Source organism: Chironomus tepperi, unplaced genomic scaffold, assembly GCF_022539635.2.
Source record: "Chironomus tepperi strain 1889 unplaced genomic scaffold, CSIRO-AGI_Ctep_v1 contig_223, whole genome shotgun sequence".
NCBI classification, from domain to species: domain Eukaryota; kingdom Metazoa; phylum Arthropoda; class Insecta; order Diptera; family Chironomidae; genus Chironomus; species Chironomus tepperi.
Genome location: NW_027226345.1, coordinates 2,254,170 through 2,273,882, shown reverse-complemented (window position 1 = coordinate 2,273,882; position 19,713 = coordinate 2,254,170). Strand labels below are relative to the sequence as shown.

The window sequence follows — 19,713 nt, the reverse complement described above, 5'->3', positions numbered from 1 at the left end:
CATGTTGATCATGTGTCATACACAATGTTTGCAAAATTATGATGTCTTCCAAAAATAAACGTTCATCAAATGTGACTATAATCGTCAATAAATGATTGATAAAAAGTCAACTGACAGAAAGTCTTAATGAGAATTTTTTTAAGTCCATGCGGTTGAATGACAAAATTTCGTACATTATCACAGTTTGCTCATTTTGTACCCATGTGTTTACCCAGGGAGACTATATACTAATAAAAAAAAAGAACAATATTATTTTTTTTTGAGATAATGAACACACACAATGACAAATTTTACACTAATACAATCAAAAAAAGTCTTAAGAAAAAACTCAGTCCCTTCGTACAGTTACAAAAAAATATTTTTATGACTTTCTTTTATCGAAATTAGTCAGCTGATTAGTTTTTCAAATAAGCCATAAACTTGTTGCATCGTCGTAACATGCTGTGGTTGTGTCTATACTTTTGTATTTGTTTCTATTCTCTCGATTCCGGCTGTTTCTCTCTCTCCCAACAGAGTCTATTGTTTTTCTATCATGTGTATTTCGTTAATCACTCAAAAAAGGCAACAGGCACATTTTGAAGTTCAGTCAGTCAGTTTGTAGTTATACGGTGCAATAGACAGTCGAATGTCTTATACATGACGGTTGGGAGAGTTTTTCCGCTTATTGTTTACTTAATTAATTAAGAAAATTTAAGGTGTTAGTGATGGCTATTTTTAATTTTATTTTATTTTTAAAAAAATTTAATTATTTTGTTTGTCTCTGCTGTAATGAGAAAGTTTTTGTGATTTTTTTGAAGACATATTGTGGATGAGTTTGAGGAAATTTAATTTTTATGTCATAAATGCAACAGTGTATTTTTGAATAAATTCAATTTAATCAAGAAGACAACGAAACACAAAATTGTAAAATTGATCAGCATTTGTTCCCATATGATTCCGAACTTAAGTGTCACGTCACAATAAAATATAGTGAAATACGTAGCCTAGTGGCTGTTTTTAATTCAAGGTGTTTAATTGAGAATTGAGGTGCCAAATAAAATTTTAGTTCCACTAATACGTGATATTCGATTTTGAAATTTGTGTCAGCATTCCACGTTTGTTGCGCAACTCAAAAGGCCTGTTCAGATAACTTTAGAAATTAATATGTCAAAGCCACTGAAAGACTAGATTCTTGTAGATTCATTAAGGTTATGTGCAAGGCATACAATAGCATAAATCGCCCAAAATCCGGATTCGGTTCAAAACCGGCAAAATTTAAGACGCCAACCTGATGTCGGACTTTAGATCGATTTACACTGATTTGTGCTTTTTGGAGTACCTCGTCTGTTTTATTCAGGCCTAGACAGTGAAATTAGAAACTTTTAACTAGGTAGTTGCAAGTGTTCTCAAGTGAAACTCTAGCATATACCTGCATTTCATCGAATCCAACTCAAAACCAGAGTCACCCGGCCGGCCTAGAAACTGTGTTTTTTTTATCACTTTCTCAAGCCATGTGCCTTTCCAACAAAATCTAAAATGCATTCCCAAAATATGTGTCACAATTTTTTAAACCAATTTATACTGTAACTAAATAACTACTTCCATAAATCCACTTAAACTACAATTCATCATTTCAATATTCTCCGAAATTATTTGACATAAATTCCTTCCTGCTTATAAACGAAGCTACTCATCCCAAATAATCATGAAATTCCCCTTAATCAACCTTAATTGAGTTGCCAAAATAATGCAAATGTAAATACATTGAATGTCAAAATTTAATACAGTTGAGCAATTTCTGGTAAATTATGTGGGGATCAAGTGCTTGAATGTTGAGTACATAGAATTGACATAGAATGTTGTTGTTGGTTTAGAAGCTGAGATGCAATTTAATTTAATTTGGGATGTGAAACTTTAGGTATTGGAGGAATGGTTGGATGTAGTTTTTTGGGGGGTCATTTAAGAGACATTTTCGGGATTTTCTAGAAAAATGTATTAGAATCTAGAATTTTTTAAGTCATGACGTTCATGACGTCACTTTATGGCTACTCTAATACTTCAAAACAATAAACTTTACTTCAGGTTCTTAATAGTTTTTTAAAAAATCAAACAAAAACTTCACTTTTTAAAGCTTCAAAAAAATCACAAAAAAATAACAAAACTTTAAATCTCACAAAACCAAATCTTTTATTCTCATTTCAGAGATGAAATCTAATCGAATTAGTGCTTAACATTAACAAGTATTGTGATATTCTCAATAAAATTTATTAACTAAATGCTGCTCAAATTTGCAACGAAATTAATCAAGAAACAAGAAATTCAGCAGCTATAATTAAAAAACCAAAAAAAATACACTCGACTTAATTTTTTATCTTCAAAAGTTCATCGAACATTTTCGGTTTTTTTACATCTCATATAAAATTAAATAAGAGACACAAGTGAGTCAGTGAAGAGAAATTAAATGTGTATAAGTGAAATAAATAAAATTTCTTCATTTTATTCCACTTTACTTTTATCAAAGATAAAATAAAAAAACAGTTTTGTGCCTTGTTGTGTGATTTACGGTGTACAGGCACACGCGTTAATTAAATATTTTCTCTTAATTGATAAATTAAGTAGTGCTAAAAAAAAATACACAATTAAACATGTCAGCGGGTCAACAAAATCAAACCGGCGAATCGGTGCCGTTGAAATTATTTAAACGCCAAAAGTCCCGTGGAAGTGATTTAGTGACGACAACTTATGAGTTTCCGTATATGAAAAAGCCAGAACAAAAGAGTTTTGGGAAACTTCTATATGATCGAGAGCAAGGAAAAGTCTTTGGACGGACGCCGAAAAATTGGGGTGAGAATTTTAGTTCCGATTTGTAGTTGAGTCTTTAAATTGTACTGCAGTCTGTTTAATGATGTGAGTTTATGCAATTTTGTATGAATGAGATTAAGTTTTTTGTTTCTCTGCCTGTGAATTTGTGTCTGTGAGCTCTAAGAAAATTTTGTAAATTATTCTGAGTGTATCTCAATGAGCATAATGACTTCATTGAGAATGAAATTTTTTGTTGCAGTAGATCATTTTAATCGAGTTATTGTTTTGTAAATTGTGTCAAGTTCATGAGCTTGGAGGCGGTTGGAGGGTCAGTTACTTAGTGTTGAACAGACTAGGAACAAGCTCATGAGTGTTTGTACTAGACACTGTTTGCAATATTGAGAGTACTGAATTATATTAACTGAATGTACTCATGAGACCGCTTATTGATTGTTTGTAAGGCTAAACGAACTTCTGGAATTGTTTGTCCTTAAGATCCATGAATTTTCAATTTACCATGGCTAATAACAGTTTACCCCGACATATAGCGCAACATTCTCATGAGTTTATTGATGAAATAGAGCATTTTTAGTCAAATAAACTGAAAAGTGATTGAATGTTAACAATTGTCCACTTTTAGTCATTTTTAGTCTCTGTTAGTCACTGCAAGTCATTGCTAGTATCTGCTAGACATTTCTAGTCTCTGGTTGTCTCTTCTTGACATTGCTAGTCTCTTTTAGTCACTGTTTGACACTGCTAGTATCTGCTATACATTACTAGTCAATGCTAATCTCTACTAAACACTGCTAATCTCTGCTAATCACTGCTAGACACTGTTAGTATCTGCTAGACATTTCTAGTCTATGCTACTCTCTGCTTGACATTCCTAGTCTCTGTTAGTCATTGCTAGTCAGTGCTAGTCACTGCCAGCAATTGCTAGTATTGGTTAGACATTACTATACTCTACTAGACACTGCTATTCTCTGAAAGTCACTGTTAGACACTCCTATTTCCCGTTAGTCAAATTCAGCATAATCTTGACAAGCCTATTAAGGCTAACCTTACTTTAGTTGATCAGATCTCCCACTCAAACCTAGAATTACCACTTATTACTAACAGGGAAAGCTATAAACGTCATTTTCATTGTTATCAGATTAAAAATGCCAAAGTGTCATTTGAACTCATGATCGATATGTCAATGTGCAATAATTAAGTACCAAAAACTCGAAATTACTACGTCAACGAACCACTTCAACTCACAAATTTTTTCTAATAAATCATTCAAAATGCTCAGTTCCTCCATAAAAATGTTTAACAAATTATTTACACAAATTGTTCTCTTGATGAAATATGAGAAAAAGTTTACCTAATACAAGTCAAATATTGAATTTATTTCTGTGTGTCAAAATAAGCCCTTGTTTAATAAATATTGTAAAATACCTTGAAGTTCTCTCATTAATTCATGATTAACCGGTTTAATTTGTTTGAGATGATATTTCTTAAAAACAATCTCAGTTTAATTTTATTGATATTAAAAAGCTGAACAAAACTTGTCATTTCTGGTAATAACCAAAAAGTTTTTATACAAAACAATTAAATATTTAAAAGTTAAAGCTTGAAAAAGCAAAGAAGAGAAGAAAATTTACAATGCAAATTTCAAATAAAAGCAGTCTGACAAGCCGCGCGATGTGTTTTAGTTTTTTATTACACTTTTGTTTATGTCTAAAAATGTTTAAATAAGAAATAGTAAAATATAGGGCTTTTGGGGTCATTCACTTGAGGTGTTTGATGTTTTTATGGGAAATTTGGAGTTTAGAGCTGTTGGATGTTTGGGAATAATTTGTTTTAGGTTGAATTGTAAGTCAAAATGATTAATTTGTCCAAAAATTCAATTTGAGATTGACATCAATTCTGTACAGACCCTCTAAGCTATGAAATGTGTGAAAAACATCAGCTGTGCTATTTTAGGAATTTTAATAGATTAAACATGCAACAGCAGTGCATCGATTGACTTGAAAAAATCTCTGTTATGTGTTAATAATAAAACAATTAATAGCATTCCAATAAATCAAAACAAACTGTATCGAAAACCTGTCATTCATACTCATAAGTATTCCATAAACATCCTCGACTATATTTATATCATTCAAATAAACATTCTCTAACTTAACCCTCATAACAACATCATTAAAATCACCAAAAAAATAATAAAAATCAGCAATTTTTCTTTCGACATAAAAAAATATAAGAATCGCAAGGAAAAAGCCCAAACTCTCATCATACGTACAGTTCTGATAATATTTGAATTTCATATCAGCGAATACTAGCGAAGAAAAAAAGTAAACATTCAGGCACATTACTATTTTATTTTCATACAATTTGTTTCACTATCTGATCATGTATGTGTGTTTATATTTTACTCTGAGAATGTAATAATAAGAATTTTTTTTATTTTCATTGTCATATTCTCAATTTTTTTTTACAAGTAGCAACAAGTAGGAAAATATAATATAATTTTTTTTTGATTATGGTATGAAATTTATTTGATGGCGCTGGGTTATTGAGGAATTTATGGAGAATTTGATGGTTTTGGAGCTGTATTGTAGGGAAAACGGGGTGGATATAGCAATAATCAGGGTCTTTGAGTCAAAGTGATCCTATTATGAAATCGGACTCGGTACAATAGGGACCTTTAAACGAAGTGGGGTGTTAAGATGTTGACTAAGTTCATTTAACTGCAAATATTACTAAAATATTATAAAAAGACTGGTTTACCGTTTGAAATAAAGCATATCGATTGTTTTATCCTCATTTTGAAGTAGAATTAGTCAAGAATTTGAACAAAAAATTAAAAATTGTGGTTCCTAAAGAAGCAATTAGCTAGATTAGAGCAATATATTCGAATTACTATCAATTTTAATCTAGATTTTGGAATATAAATTGTGGGCATCCTTTTATTTTGTATGGCATACCTTCTAGGTAAGCCTCGACTGAAACCAAAATCAGAATACTCGGCACTAACCATGGGTGCCCAAATACACTAGTGTACCTCGGCACAAGTTGATCACCAAGGTTGTAAATTAAAAAAAAAAAAACAGACAATATTATCTTAGTTCCAAACAGGCAAATAGCGAGCTTTCGAGGGCTTGCTTACCTTTATTACACTAGATAAGCATGCTCATAAGCGTTGCTCTCAGTTTATTCTGCTCTCTAGAGCACGCTCTTTGTCTGCTAGAGAGTTGTCCTTGTAAATTCAAAGATCCATAACAAAGTACATCAATGTCACTCGTTTAATCTTCTTTTCAAATCCATCAATCCCTTATCCATCTAATAAAAACCACGAAAACTATAAATTCACAAAACATTTTGCAACAATATCACTGAATCAAATAAAAATCTTCAATAAAGAATTCCCTTTTTTTATTCACCATAAAAGTTATGATGAAATTTCATTACTTCCCTTAAGAAGCTTCAAGGCGTTACTATTAAATAGAATTTATGTTGTCAACTAAACAGAAAAAAATTATGTTGCTATAGTCATCATAAAAATTCATCAATAAATATCAAATAAGTATCTTATTGCTTACAACATTGACTTGATGAACCATAAGGAATTTGATATACAAGTTGAGAAGTGGTTATTGAGTGTGAGGTTCATGGGATTCTATTTATAGTGATTTGTAGCTGTAACTAGCGACATTTTGTCACAAAGAAATTAAGATTGTGCTGGTTATGTCCAATTTTTCATCTAAATTGAGCCTTTTTAGTTTCTGTTGCTATACGCACAACAATAAATATTAATCTACCGGCATTTTCTCATATTATCAAGCTTAAGTCAGTAAAAAACTATTTCCACTCATAAAAAACACCTGTGAATACCGACATACACTGGAAAATTCCAATATTTGTCAATATCAAGTTATTCAAAAAGCACACGATAATGAGTTGCATTTTCTACTATCATACCACATGATTTCCTCATTTATTATTCATATTCATGGATTAATACTGTCAATTATCTAGAAAAGCATAATAAACCTTTCACTTTTAATACCTTTTCAACTTCCATATTTGATCATTCAATATTTGCATTTAAATACACCTAAAAAACAATCAAAATGTAATCAATCATAAAGTTATACATTGAAACACTCCCAAGGCAATAATCAGATTAACTTACAAAATCTGTTTGCATCCAACAATATCAACATCAGCGAGTCATTCTAAAGCAAAATGCAATCAATTCCTCTACTCTCTATTTTTTTATTGTAGCACCAAATGCAATTTTATTTACATCAGAATATTAAAATCTGAAAATCTCTGAGAGAATAAACAATCCACAAATCTATGCAGTCGCCGTCTATCGTTTAGAATTGAGACGAGAGCAAACATAAAAAAAATAAATTTAATGAGTGAAATGAAAACAATGAGAATAATTTATCAATCTTGTTTACGGATCGAATTTAATTAAAAAGAGTTTTGTTGGATGTCATTAAATTAAAGAGATTTTGGATGGCTTTTGGATGGGGTAGTATTGTTGATTGTCAAATTGATTGACATAATTTACTAGGAAATTGGAGTTATATTGTTTTGGATTTGAATTTGAAAAAGGGATTAAGGTGATTGTTTAGTGGTTGTGTTTGGTATTTGAGATGACTGACGATCAGGGGCGTATTTTGTAGGAGGGGAGCTCCCTTGGATTCTCTTGCTGTGTGGTCAGGTCTGGCTACGCTCCTTCTCATGACCATTTACAACCATCATCGATTTTAACTTGTTTTCAGAACTTTAAATCAGTAAAATTATTAAAACACCCAAAATGATTGTCCCAAATTGCTTGAATAGGTTTGCTAGCTTTAAAACCACCAAAAATCCCTCACATTTGCTTAGTCATAAACGACATACAAGCAACTATCTTAAAGTCATCTCAATTACATTATGATACGAATTCATGAAAATTATCCATATCACTTTCACATAATTATATTCATAAGACACTCTGACTGTGTTCTTGGAAATTGCCTTGAGTATATTTCATCCCACAAAATAAAATTAATTTCCATATATAAAATATATTTCTCATATCAACTTTCTACATGAACAAACTCAATAATCATAATCACATTCATTATTTATATGAAAAATATTTTATTGCTAAAAGTATAAACAAAATCAACACGAGTCGGTGAAATCGTAAAAGAACATTAATTCATCATAATGATTGCATTTTCGCTTCCCATCACGAATGTGACATCAGAATGTGTTAATTTCTTCAGTCATAAATCACGTTTATTCTCGCAATATCACCAATCGATACAGCAAATAAAATTCTTTTCCTTCACTTATTTGACTTTTATGTTCGCACTATAACTGAAATAAAAAAAAAATTTTTTTTGGTTAGATATGGTACGTAGGCAATTTATTGTTAGAGTTGGTGTGTGACATGCTTATGTGATTAGGTAATAATTGCTTGATGATTAGCGAATTTTGTGATGTAAATTAGAATTTTATGAGATTTTTTGAATTGGTGATGATGTTGAGGTACATTTAAATGATTTTATATTCATACTCATATCTAGCAAACTAGATTGAAGCCAGAGCATGATGTTGAGTTAAGTTTGATTCAAAGAAATAGCACAAGTCGGGTAAACAATTCAAAATCCAACAAAAAACTTGACTGAATCTTGTTTAACCGAATCCGGCATCAATTCAGAGTCACGCCGCTTCCGTTTTGTGGTGTTTTCATCAATTTACTACAAATCTGATCTGTTTTAAGTAAGATAATGAAGTCAATTTTAATCCGAGTCAAAAAATCAAGGACACTCAAAACTAATTAAACCACAAAGTCACTTCATCAACCTCTAATTCAACACAAATCTAATTTATATCAATTTCTACCACATTTATCCAACACATTTCTAATATTGCAAGTTATAAACCTTGTTTTGATGCTTGAAGATATTTATTCATCTCTGAATTTGAATCAGTCTCATCGTTTCTTAACAAAATTGCATTTATTGATAATCAGAGATAAATATTTACTTAAATGTACCAATTTGTCGTCAAAACAATTTCATTTTATTTATTGTACTGTATCTGCTAATGTATATTCCGCTAATGATTGCAATCTACATGACTTTCTTTGAATCGAGCTCTGCAGAGTTGAGATTTTAATTGTGTCTGATTTTAATTTAGAATATTGAGTAAAAATGGGATTGGGTAGATTGACAGGCATTTATTTAGAGACAGTCTTTACTAGAGCCAATTTTTTTGGATGGCGTCATCAATGGATGAGGGCTTATCATCGCAAATAAGACAATCAAGGCAAAATTCGACTTTTTCAAATGTTTTTCAACCCAAATAAGAAAGAAGCTTTAGGCAGAAAGCAGGTCCGTGTCATATCTTCAGAACAAGTCTTCAGGACCGAGACAAACCTTGAGACTGGGACTAGGAAGTCTCTTACTCTCGATCTCAAGAGCCCTTACCCTGCAAAGCTCTCTATTCATGTGTAGACATTGATCAAATAATTTAGAATTTTTTATTGCCTCGTGTAATTTACTTTATGAGATCTTGAAATATGATAGAAAATCAAAGGGAAATATATGAATGAGTTAAATCAACAAATTAGACAGCTGCATGTAATGATGCTTATTGACATTGTACAACCCAAGTACAGCCAATGTGTAGCGAAATGTGAAATAATAATTTATTACATCTTTTTGATATGACATTGAATGTTTGTGGTTGAAATTTGATTAATTGAGGCAAGCATGTAAAAGAATTAAGTTTCATCGTGCTGGTTTTCCAATTAAAAGATGATTAAGTTTTTCTCGTGAATTTCACACAAATCTAGTTTCAAGTCAATCATCACCCTTCAGTCAGCCACAAATACAGGAAGAAATATCTCACCAGAAACTTATTAAATCAAATTGCATATCACTTTTGTCATCGTCAGTGCATGCTCATTGACATGAGAGTGAAAAAATATTTACTGAATAGATAACAAGCTTCCCTGACGAAGCTAGAATGTTTGATTGATAATTCACATGTAATAAATTGCAAATATTTGTTGACGAGAAGTTTTTCCTTTTTTTACTGGAAATGATGAGATGCAGCTTGTTAGTTTGCAAAAAATGGAAATTTTTATTTTTCATTCAATTTTCTGATGTTGTAGGTGCAAATTTAGTTTGTGGATATTTATGACAAACATTCATTGATATTGGCAACACATAAAGGCTTTTGAATAATTTGACCAAGAATTTATGGAAATGTATTCAGCATAATATGCTGTAAAATAATAAAATAATGTCACTGAGGCATTTCATTTGCATCATATATGGCATCGAGCTACATCCAATCTGTACATTAGAGTTCGATACTTTGTGACTCAAAATAATTAAATCGAACTTCGTGGGTGACTTACTTACTTCCTTCGCAGGCCGTTCAGATCAAGTGTGATCCATGGCCTCCCTCAGTCGGCTCCTGGAGCTGGCTCTATAGTTGGCTACCGCTTGCCAATCACCAATTCCAAGTGTGACACTATCTCTATCGACAGCTTCTTTCCATGTGTTCCTTGGTCTACCGCGCGATCCCTTGCCATCTAAAAAATTTGGATTCGAGAAAGACAAATTGCTTAAAATATCGGGAAAGTATCCAGAAGTTGATCAGCAAGACTATGATTCTCAGTCAGATTTGACGAGATCAAGTTCAATGCTAGAATCTCGCCGACACCGGGACACTATTTTCCGATTATTTTACGCACTATGTCTGTTAGGATTAGTCAAATCGAAGTCGATTAAAATTAGGGTGGCCAGAAGACACTCTTAGGCTTTGTCGGGACACAACAGCAAGTCTGAAGAGTACATGAAAAAGATGCGCCCTAATAGTCATAAATTAAAATAGTCATGTCAATTGTTGGACGTTCAAAGAACTCATGGACTAAAGCTATTGATAGAGACAGTATTGCATTTGGTATTGTAAATTGTCAAGCTGTATTTTTTTTATAGACAAGTCCAAGTGGCATCTGAGTGAGGCTATGCTTTCTCGATGCCGGGATCGGGATTTCGGGAAAGCATAAATGAAGCCAAGGATCAAAATTGATCTATAAACCCATCAAAATTAGCACATAAAGAAGACAGTCATGGTAATCGGATCCATATGTAATTTCTCAATAACTCTATCTTCACGTGATTGTCACTTAAGCAATAAATCGATAAACCAAACCCATAATGTTCAATAACAAACATCATGAACTATCTATTGTTATCATTATAGTGATAGCACTCTAGCCTTGAAACAATCATCACACAAATATTATTTCTATGTAGTTTTCATGCGAAAAACTTATCTAAATCGTACTTCCCATGTCTTATCATTATTTTTTTGTTTGATTTTTTATTGCTCATTGAGTATTAATTGCAGAGTGATAGGTGTATGGTGAGATAAGAATTGTAAACTTTTACGCTTGCTTCTGAATTTTGTAAGAAGAATTGTTATTAGGTTTGGAACTGCATGGAAAATGCTGTCCATTATCAGTAAATCAGATCTTAACGTGACATGAATTTTGAGTCAACTCGACTTTTTTCGAACAGAATATGGGTCAAGCTATGTCACTGCCTATGGAAATCATGTGTATTAAAATTAAATGAATTGAAATTTAATTTCAACAGCTAAAGGAAGTGCTTATAAAAATCCAATTAACATACATTACAATTATTGTTGTTTAACATAACGATATTAAATGTTAAAAGGCTGTTCCTTTACTTTTTGAATCTGATTGACATTTTTTTTTAATTAGCAGCTCTTTTAATGATGCTTAATCAAATAAAGAGAGTCGATTTTTAATATTGGATTACTGCTTTTTTAAAGCATTTTAAAATTAATTCCGAAAAAACCAAAAAAAAAAATTCATTTCTGGAAATTTCCAGTCATACCCAATATTATATCCAGTATCTGTTTACCTATTTCATACTGTCATTTGAATATGACGCAATAATTTCTAGTTCAAGCCGCATTACATTCCCTCTAACCTGACGAACATTGACTTCGACGAGAAAGCCGCACACATTTTTTTTGTATCTCTAATCTATTACTTCACAATCATCATTGACTGTGTATAGCATGTTAAAGAATCGAAGGTAGCAGGTATGAATGAATAGATGCGAAGGCACTTGTTGCTATTGACACAATATTTATTATGTTTCATTCGACACTCTATTGCCTCGCTACTCGACAATGTTTGAATATCAATTTTCGGTAATCTGTGGATTTTTTTTGTATTCTTCTTATTTATTTTTTTAACGTTTGAAAATCATGGATAAGAAAATAAAATTAAATCACAATTTGATTCTTCAAAACTGGATTGATTTTCTTCAGTCTTTACGTGATTGTCGGTGGAGCAACGAAGATTATTTTTTGCTCCAATTTTATTTTTTTTTGCAAATAAAAGTTTGGAAATTTTCTGGTCAAGATGAGTAAAAGTCATCCTGGTAAATTGATCCGTAGGTCAATTGCATTTGACAATGTCAATTCAACCTATGACATGATGTTAAATATGAAGCCAAAGGAGAAAAGCTTTGGTGAATTTTTATGGGACAGCAAAACTGGAAAATTCATGTCAAGAACTCCATCAAGCTGGTGTAAGATTCTTTTGACTATTTTAATTTAGCTTATAAATCAGGGATTTTTGTATCGGGTGTATTAATTAAAATTAAAACATTGCATAAAGTGTTATTACTGGATAGCTTAAAGCAGTGGTGGCTTAAAGGATGTTAAATCATCCACAAAAATTAATCTAGTGATCAAGATTTCAAGTTGGTAATATTAAAGGACTATTCATACTTATCAAGGATCGAAGCATATCCTGAGTGACATTGACATTGTAATAGCATATTTTGCCAATTTGTCGCTGTGTCTTGACAAAAGTCAAATTACCAAGCTTTTCCTACAAATCATCATGTGATGGTCATCACAAATTCGTGATCAATGCTTATACAACACCATCATATAATATGTCCGGGTATACATTATCATTATGGTTTGTAGTCGAGCATTTAAAGTTCAAACAGGAATTTTAAAATCCTTTCTGTTAGAAGGAACAGAACTCGAAGTCGACTCAATTTTTTATGGAAAAGTCGACTCGTTTATATTTAAAATTCGAGTGGACTTCGAATTTTGGTGAGAAAGTAGTCGCTCGGGTATCCATGATGTGTACGGTTATGCAGCATACGAGCTTTTAAAACTCAAACCGAAAATTCATAATCCTCTTACAATTAAGGAAGTAGTGTTCCCACAAATGGTGAAAAAAATTCAATCAAGTGTTGAAACTATGACAAGTATTTGCATTAAGCTCACGACAATTTATGAGGTGTTTTAAATGACAGCACGAATTGTTTCAAAAAGCATCTACACAATTGCTCATTTTTCCGCCAATTTCCATGACTAAAAATCTCTTCAACAAAACAAAAAAATTATTTCTATGTATGTATTTCTTCTAATAAAATTTCATGCTGGCTTAGTACTTTGAGCTTCTCAAAATTGCTCACATTTCAGTACTCTTTCTCTTTCTCACTACATTTTCTCATATCATGTCACCCTTTAAACTTTATTTATTTTTTTTTTTCGAGAAAATTTCTCGTGGGACTTTATAGAAATTGAGTATTAACGCTCTCATGCCATGTCTATCTCAATGCCGGCTTATAATTTCCTCACAATGAGCTTTTAATGTTGACAATAAAATGTAATGAGAGAAATGTAGGACAGCAATTGCGTGATATTCTTCAATATTTTTCATTGAATGACGAGAATTAAACATGTTTAAATTGGATTTTAATCTTATCACGCTTACAACATCAATCACAGTTTAATGGCTGATTGGAGTTGATGTTAATAAATATTTCACCGATAATAATCCAATAATATTTTAATTTTAAATGTTGTTGCATTATGAAATGGATTAATTTTAATGGTGATTTTTAAGGGATTTTACTAAGATGTATGAAGCATGTGTTATGAATGCATGAAGCTGCTAGCAAGCAAAGATACCGTTTTGAGGCACCATAGTCATTTGTTTCAGGACTATGAAAGCATACTCTTTGCTTGTTGATGCTTAAGGGGTTGATTATCGGTTGGTTAAGGCTGTATGGTGTCTTGGTATTTGGTATGCTAAATGTAATCCTTTATTGTTCAAGAGCTTGATTATTGCTGGCAATTATCAATTTTAGAGCTAGATTGTTGTACCTAAGGTGCATTCTTAGGGCACCCTAGAGCATTATAGTCTCGAATTGACAATTGATGTCCTATATTCTGACGTGTAAATGAAATCAAACTATTTTTTGAATAGAATGCCTCAAATTGATCAAAAAAATGGCTCCAGCCTGTAGACATCATTAAGAAATGACTGTAAAAATTGTAAATACATCAAAAAATTGAAAAAAAAATATTCAAAAGTCTTAAAAAAATCCATAATACCCAAACCCATTCATTATTATTCAATACCCAACTCAATAATTTGTCAAATTTTTTCACACTCTACAAAAAACTCCATCAAGTTCATCGACTCCCTAATTAAGCAACTGACAAAAAAAATTTTTGCTGTGAATAAGAAAATATCAAGTCTGCCTCAATATAATTTATTACCATCTGCAATGTATGTTCGTCATAGTCTGTCTTTTCATTACGGTGATTATGATAATGCATTAACAAATATCTACACCGTCATGTACTAGCTTGTTGTCAGTTTACACATTTTTTTATATTCTGAAATGTAAATATGTAGATTTTTTATTAGATTGACAGTAATGAATGTAAAAAAGTTTTTGGTGGATGTGATGTTTGAGTTTGAATTTTTTTGTAGGGGTTTTTGCTGAAAAATGAGATTTTTTATCAAATTATCACAAAATTCTCAAAATTCAAAAAAAAAATGTTTAAGAATGCTTGAATTAATTGGTCTTTAAATGCACAGACCCACGGCTATTTGCTGTACTTTATAGTTCATTCAATACTGTAGGTCTGCGTCCTGTTGTCGGTTGTCCTCCAATTTAGGACGAAACTTAATTAAAAAGTCACATTTTTGCATATTTTAAAGAAAAATTTAAAGCTACTTACATAATAACCCGAGCAGCACACTACAGCAAATCCCACCCTTCCCCATTTTTCCCCTAGCTGCTGTGCTATTCAACTAAACTTCTCAAAAATTTTCTATAATTCCTTTAAAATTTAAATTTTTTTCCACCCAATTAAAATAATCCAATTTTCATCAAAAATATTTCCAATTAAATTTTCCACAAACTAGATTTTTCATCCAATCTAAATTATCGAGTGGATAGATCATAATCAAAATTATTACGTGACGAGATTAAATTGTTTGAATACACATTTATTATGAATCTATTGAAAATTGTTTGTGTAAATAACATAATATAATGGATCTGCTGAGCTTATAAAAGAGTGATTATGATGATAGGTTTTGCATGAGAAAAATGATATTGATGATTTTGAGCTTTGGATGGATTTTTGAAAATTTAAGTTGGTAATTGAGTTGGAAAAATAATTTTAAAGAGATTATTTATGATTTAAAAAGTTTTGGAATTAAGGGGTAGGCATTTCAAGAGTGTTGTTATTTAATAGACTATTTAACAGCCCCATTGACATTATTAAAATGCTGGTCGTACACATCAATTGCAATCCATAGCCTCCCTTTGGGTTCTAAGCTATTAATTGAGGATAGCGACTTGCTAGGCCAATGCACCTTATAATAACCAGAGCATAGTAAGATTCCGCCACACTATGTGGCTTGGAATGACGGCCTTGACCAGAGTTGCAAAACAGGTGCCTATGACAGGCGAAAATCGAACAAATTCTTGATAATTTGTATGGTTTTGTAGGAAAACCCATTGAAATTATCAAGAATTTGAACGATTTTTGCCTGTCACATGCACCTGTTTTACAACTCTGGCCTTGACCACGAGTTAGTGAGGTTAGTGCATGGTGATGTAAGGCTCAGCATAGAGCTGCATATTTTGCGCGTTCATTACCTGTTGAACATGGACAACTTTCAGAATGTAAGGAAACAACGTTACGCAGACATTATTATGGGATAGTACAGCAGATCTTAGATCCCAGTGCCTTTTCGTCATCGACGGACCCTAATCTCTATTCTATCTACCTATCTATATGAGACTCTCATTCATTAAGGTGTAACCAAATCTCGATAACCCTTCTCCCTCACTCTTTAAGAGCTTTACGTAAAGACTGAACGGCTTCTAATCAGAAAATAACAATCTTTAATATGCGTCATTTATAGACTTCTTCAATTAATATATTTCAAAAATCCAATTTAATAGACTTTCGATAATCTACAATAAATCAAATACTTCTTCACAATTCTGTCAATTTTTTTCAAACCAAAAATTTTTTATTTATCAACCCAATTAGAAAGTAGCAACAACAAAATATTGATAAGAGATTACTGGCACAAAAATTGTGTAACTTTTTCTTTAATGACGTAAGTTTGTTTATTATCAAAACAAACAAAAAAAAATAAGAATTCTTGTGATAAAATGTTTTACATAATCTGGCTCATGACTTGGATTTTTGTGTGAATATTAACGACTTTTAAATTGGATTAAATATGAGAATGAAGAATGGAGTGTGAATTGGTAGTAATTGATGATCTGTGTGATTGGTTTTGTGATTTAATTAGAACATTTTTAACAATATCTGGTGTGATCTGCAAAATGAAGGAATTTTAAGCTTTTTGAATGTCTTTTGAATTTGAAAGAAATCATGAAAAATAGAATCTGGACTCTAAAGTTGAGTGTGGACTCAACAGAGTCCAGGAACTCAAGTGGAGGCCTCCATTAGGTCTTTTGGAGTCCTGGAAATTTTTACAATTTTCTTAAAATTTTTCCAATATTTTAAAAACTTTTAAACATTTAAATCCATTTCCAGGTCAACTCATCTTCTTCTACTCAATTTTCTATGCCGGTCTTAGTGCCTTATTTGCCATATGCCTTAAAGGACTTTTATCCACAATGGATCAAACATCACCAAAATGGAAGCTTGGTGAGTCATTGATCGGAACAAATCCTGGTCTTGGATTCCGACCAATTGCCCATGATGTTGATCAAGGATCACTTATCTGGTATGATTCATCAAATGAAACACAAGTTGATTACTGGATTGAGCAAGTCGATAAGTTCTTGAATGGTAAGTACTTTAAAATATTCTTTAAAATTCTTAATAATTCTTCATAATTTTTCATAATTCCTTAACAGAATCAACAAAATCATTGGGAAAGCAGAAAATCTGTGACTTTGGTAATCCACCAAATGGTAATCAAGTCTGCAAACTCGACACAACTAAATTTGGTGAATGTATAAAAGAAAATAAATACGGCTATGACAAAGCATCTCCATGTATCTTCTTAAAACTCAACCGAATCTATGGATGGGAACCAGAATACTTTAACGATCCAGCAGATTTACCCGCTGATATGCCAGAATCATTGAAAGCACACATAGGACAACTTAATGCAACACAAAGAAATCAAGTATGGGTAAGCTGTGAAGGTGAGGAAGGTATGGATAAGGAGTTACTTGGACCAACTGAATATTACCCAAAACAAGGATTCCCATCATATTTCTATCCATACACAAACAAGCGTGGTTATGTCAGTCCATTGGTTGCTGTTAAATTCTTGAGACCAAGTGGTAAGTTTTGGACGAAAAATGAATGAATTTTGAGGTTAATTTTCTTTTATATCCAACAGTTAATCAAATCATCAACATCGAATGTCGTGCATGGGCTAAAAATATCGTTTATTCCGGCAGTCATCGTGACAGAAAGGTAAGCATAACTTTTCTAAAAATAAACTTGCAATTTTTTAATAAATCATTTTTTCTTCATTTTTAAGGGCTCCGTTCATTTTGAGCTGATGATTGATGCTGACGTTTAAGAATGAGTTTTAAAGCATAAAACATAATAAGAATTGGAAATAGAAAGAAGTAAACTTATTTATTGAAATGTCAACAAATTGAAATCAAGGATAATGAGAGGTTCTTTGGATAGCTGAAATGTGCATTAATCTCTGAGATTTTGCTACTTTATGCTATCTACAGCTCCTCTTTTTAATGAAAACCATTGTGTGTTGTTAGTTAGAATTTTAAAAAATCTTTATATTTTTTTGTTCAAATCCGAATGACTTGTTAAGTTTCTATCAGAAATCGAAATCGACTTGGATTTTGGAATCGACAAGAGTCGACTAAAATTCGAGTCGACATCATGCTCTGATTTCTATAAAATACATAATTTCAACATTTAATTCAAAAAGTAAATAATTTTCAACGGATTAAAAGTTAAAAAATTTAAAAAAAAACTGTAATTTAAGATCACATCCATTCCTCAATGCTTCCCCTAATCTACAAAGATCTAGATCTAAGATTGATAACAACTCAAGGTTAGGGTTCCTCATCAATCCTAAAGACCCTTTTTCCTTAAACTTTGTCCATCCATGAAGTATAAGATCTCGTTCATAAATGACTTTTGAGGTTAAGTAACCCGAAAAGCACAAATCGGTTAATCGATCTAAAATCCAGCTCCAATTTGTAGTGACTTTGATTTAGTTCTGGATTAAATCTGACTCCCTGCCCCAAAGAATGGCAATTGGTATCGGATTTTGGATCAATTACCCTACCTGTGCTATTCGGATGACTATTCCATACACAAAAATCTAGTATAAACTAGTACTAGCATTTGGTGTCAAATAAACCATAAAGTCAAACATTTATGAACGACCCCTTTTAGTCAGTGTTACTCAAACTATGCTCCGCGACACATTACTGTGGACATATTGGTTATTTTATTCAAATATGTTCAAAAATTGCGGATTATTTCATAATTTTTAAACCAAAAAGTTTGACGACCACTGCCTTGAATCCTAAAAGCTCCCTGAGATTATTACCATTCCCAAAACTAAAAAAAAAATGTTAAAAAAATTATCAAAAAAAATAATAAAAAATCAAGGATAAATATTTTTAAATTTTTTTAAATTTTTAACGAAATTTAAAATTTAAAAATTAAATTTTTGATCCTTGAATTAAAACAAAATGTGAGAATACATCTCAATTCATTACTCATAAGCACTTAAAATAATAAATTTTTAATTTAAATCAATGTTAAAAACCTTATTTGAAGATTCTTAGCTTTGGTTTAATTCTTATTGAATAATTGAGAATTTTTTTAAAATTATCAAGCATTCAACTAAATCATTAGAATGTCAGCAAATTTATTTAAATTAAATGTTTCGATTAAAAACTTAAACTGCGTTTTCAAGTGACTTAAGGCGAAATTCTCCAAAACAAACATAATGCAAATTAAAGCTTAGGTTAGTTTAAAAAAAATGTCAAAAATTAAGTCAATTTTATTGAAGATCCAAAAAATGTTAAATAAAAACTTTAAGAAAACCAGAAAATGTCAAAGTTGTTTGATTTTTTTTTTGTACATCCTGAGCAGCACAATCTAGTCAAAATAGTATAAAATTCACAGGTTCTTTAGGCATTAAGCAAAATTCTATATGGATTTCACATCTACATTTGATTACTTTAGGTCACTCACTTCTACTTATTCCGAGAAGCACAATTTAGTCACTGAGGCATCGCTACGTCACCGAACTCATGACATGTTGTCAAATTGATGAGAATATTGCGATAACAACACCATTTCAGAGCATATAGGCTTTTAAATAGCCGAAAATCCGGCCTTACACCGACTTGACTCTAGCCAGAAACATAATTTAATCGAGTCTAACCTGGGATCAGAGTCAGGCTTATCAAATGTCATGACAAGTAACTACAAATGGCATATAAATTGACAAATGTAACAAAAGAATCGAAAATATGTCAAAAATGATAAAATTTATTATCTAAGCCTGTTGTC

At 31.5% G+C, this 19,713-nt stretch overlaps 1 protein-coding gene across 2 annotated transcripts; it reads left to right on the top strand.

The window, feature by feature from the left end:
* The first annotated feature begins 609 nt into the window (after window positions 1-609).
* On the top strand, window positions 610-19,249 carry LOC139091025 (sodium/potassium-transporting ATPase subunit beta-1-like). 2 transcript variants are annotated; one of them, XM_070640949.1, is made up of 6 exons: window positions 610-697; window positions 2,182-2,823; window positions 16,729-16,986; window positions 17,055-17,489; window positions 17,549-17,625; window positions 17,693-19,249. In XM_070640949.1, the coding sequence occupies exons 2-6, from the start codon at window positions 2,625-2,627 to the stop codon at window positions 17,732-17,734; spliced, it is 1,011 nt and encodes a 336-aa protein (XP_070497050.1). In that variant the 5' UTR covers window positions 610-697; window positions 2,182-2,624; the 3' UTR covers window positions 17,735-19,249. The 2 variants fall into 2 exon arrangements, with proteins under 2 accessions (XP_070497050.1, XP_070497051.1); XM_070640950.1 differs by lacking the exons at window positions 610-697; window positions 2,182-2,823 and adding an exon at window positions 12,150-12,416.
* The last annotated feature ends 464 nt before the right edge of the window (window positions 19,250-19,713 follow it).

Excerpts from the sequence above, each read along its gene's own strand:
- LOC139091025 (XM_070640949.1), top strand. The coding sequence starts at position 2,625 with ATGTCAGCGGGTCAACAAAATCAAACCGGCGAATCGGTGCCGTTGAAA. Across the intron at positions 2,824-16,728 it reads ACGGACGCCGAAAAATTGGG|GTCAACTCATCTTCTTCTAC; the intron begins GTGAGAATTTTA and ends ATCCATTTCCAG. Across the intron at positions 16,987-17,054 it reads AGTCGATAAGTTCTTGAATG|AATCAACAAAATCATTGGGA; the intron begins GTAAGTACTTTA and ends ATTCCTTAACAG.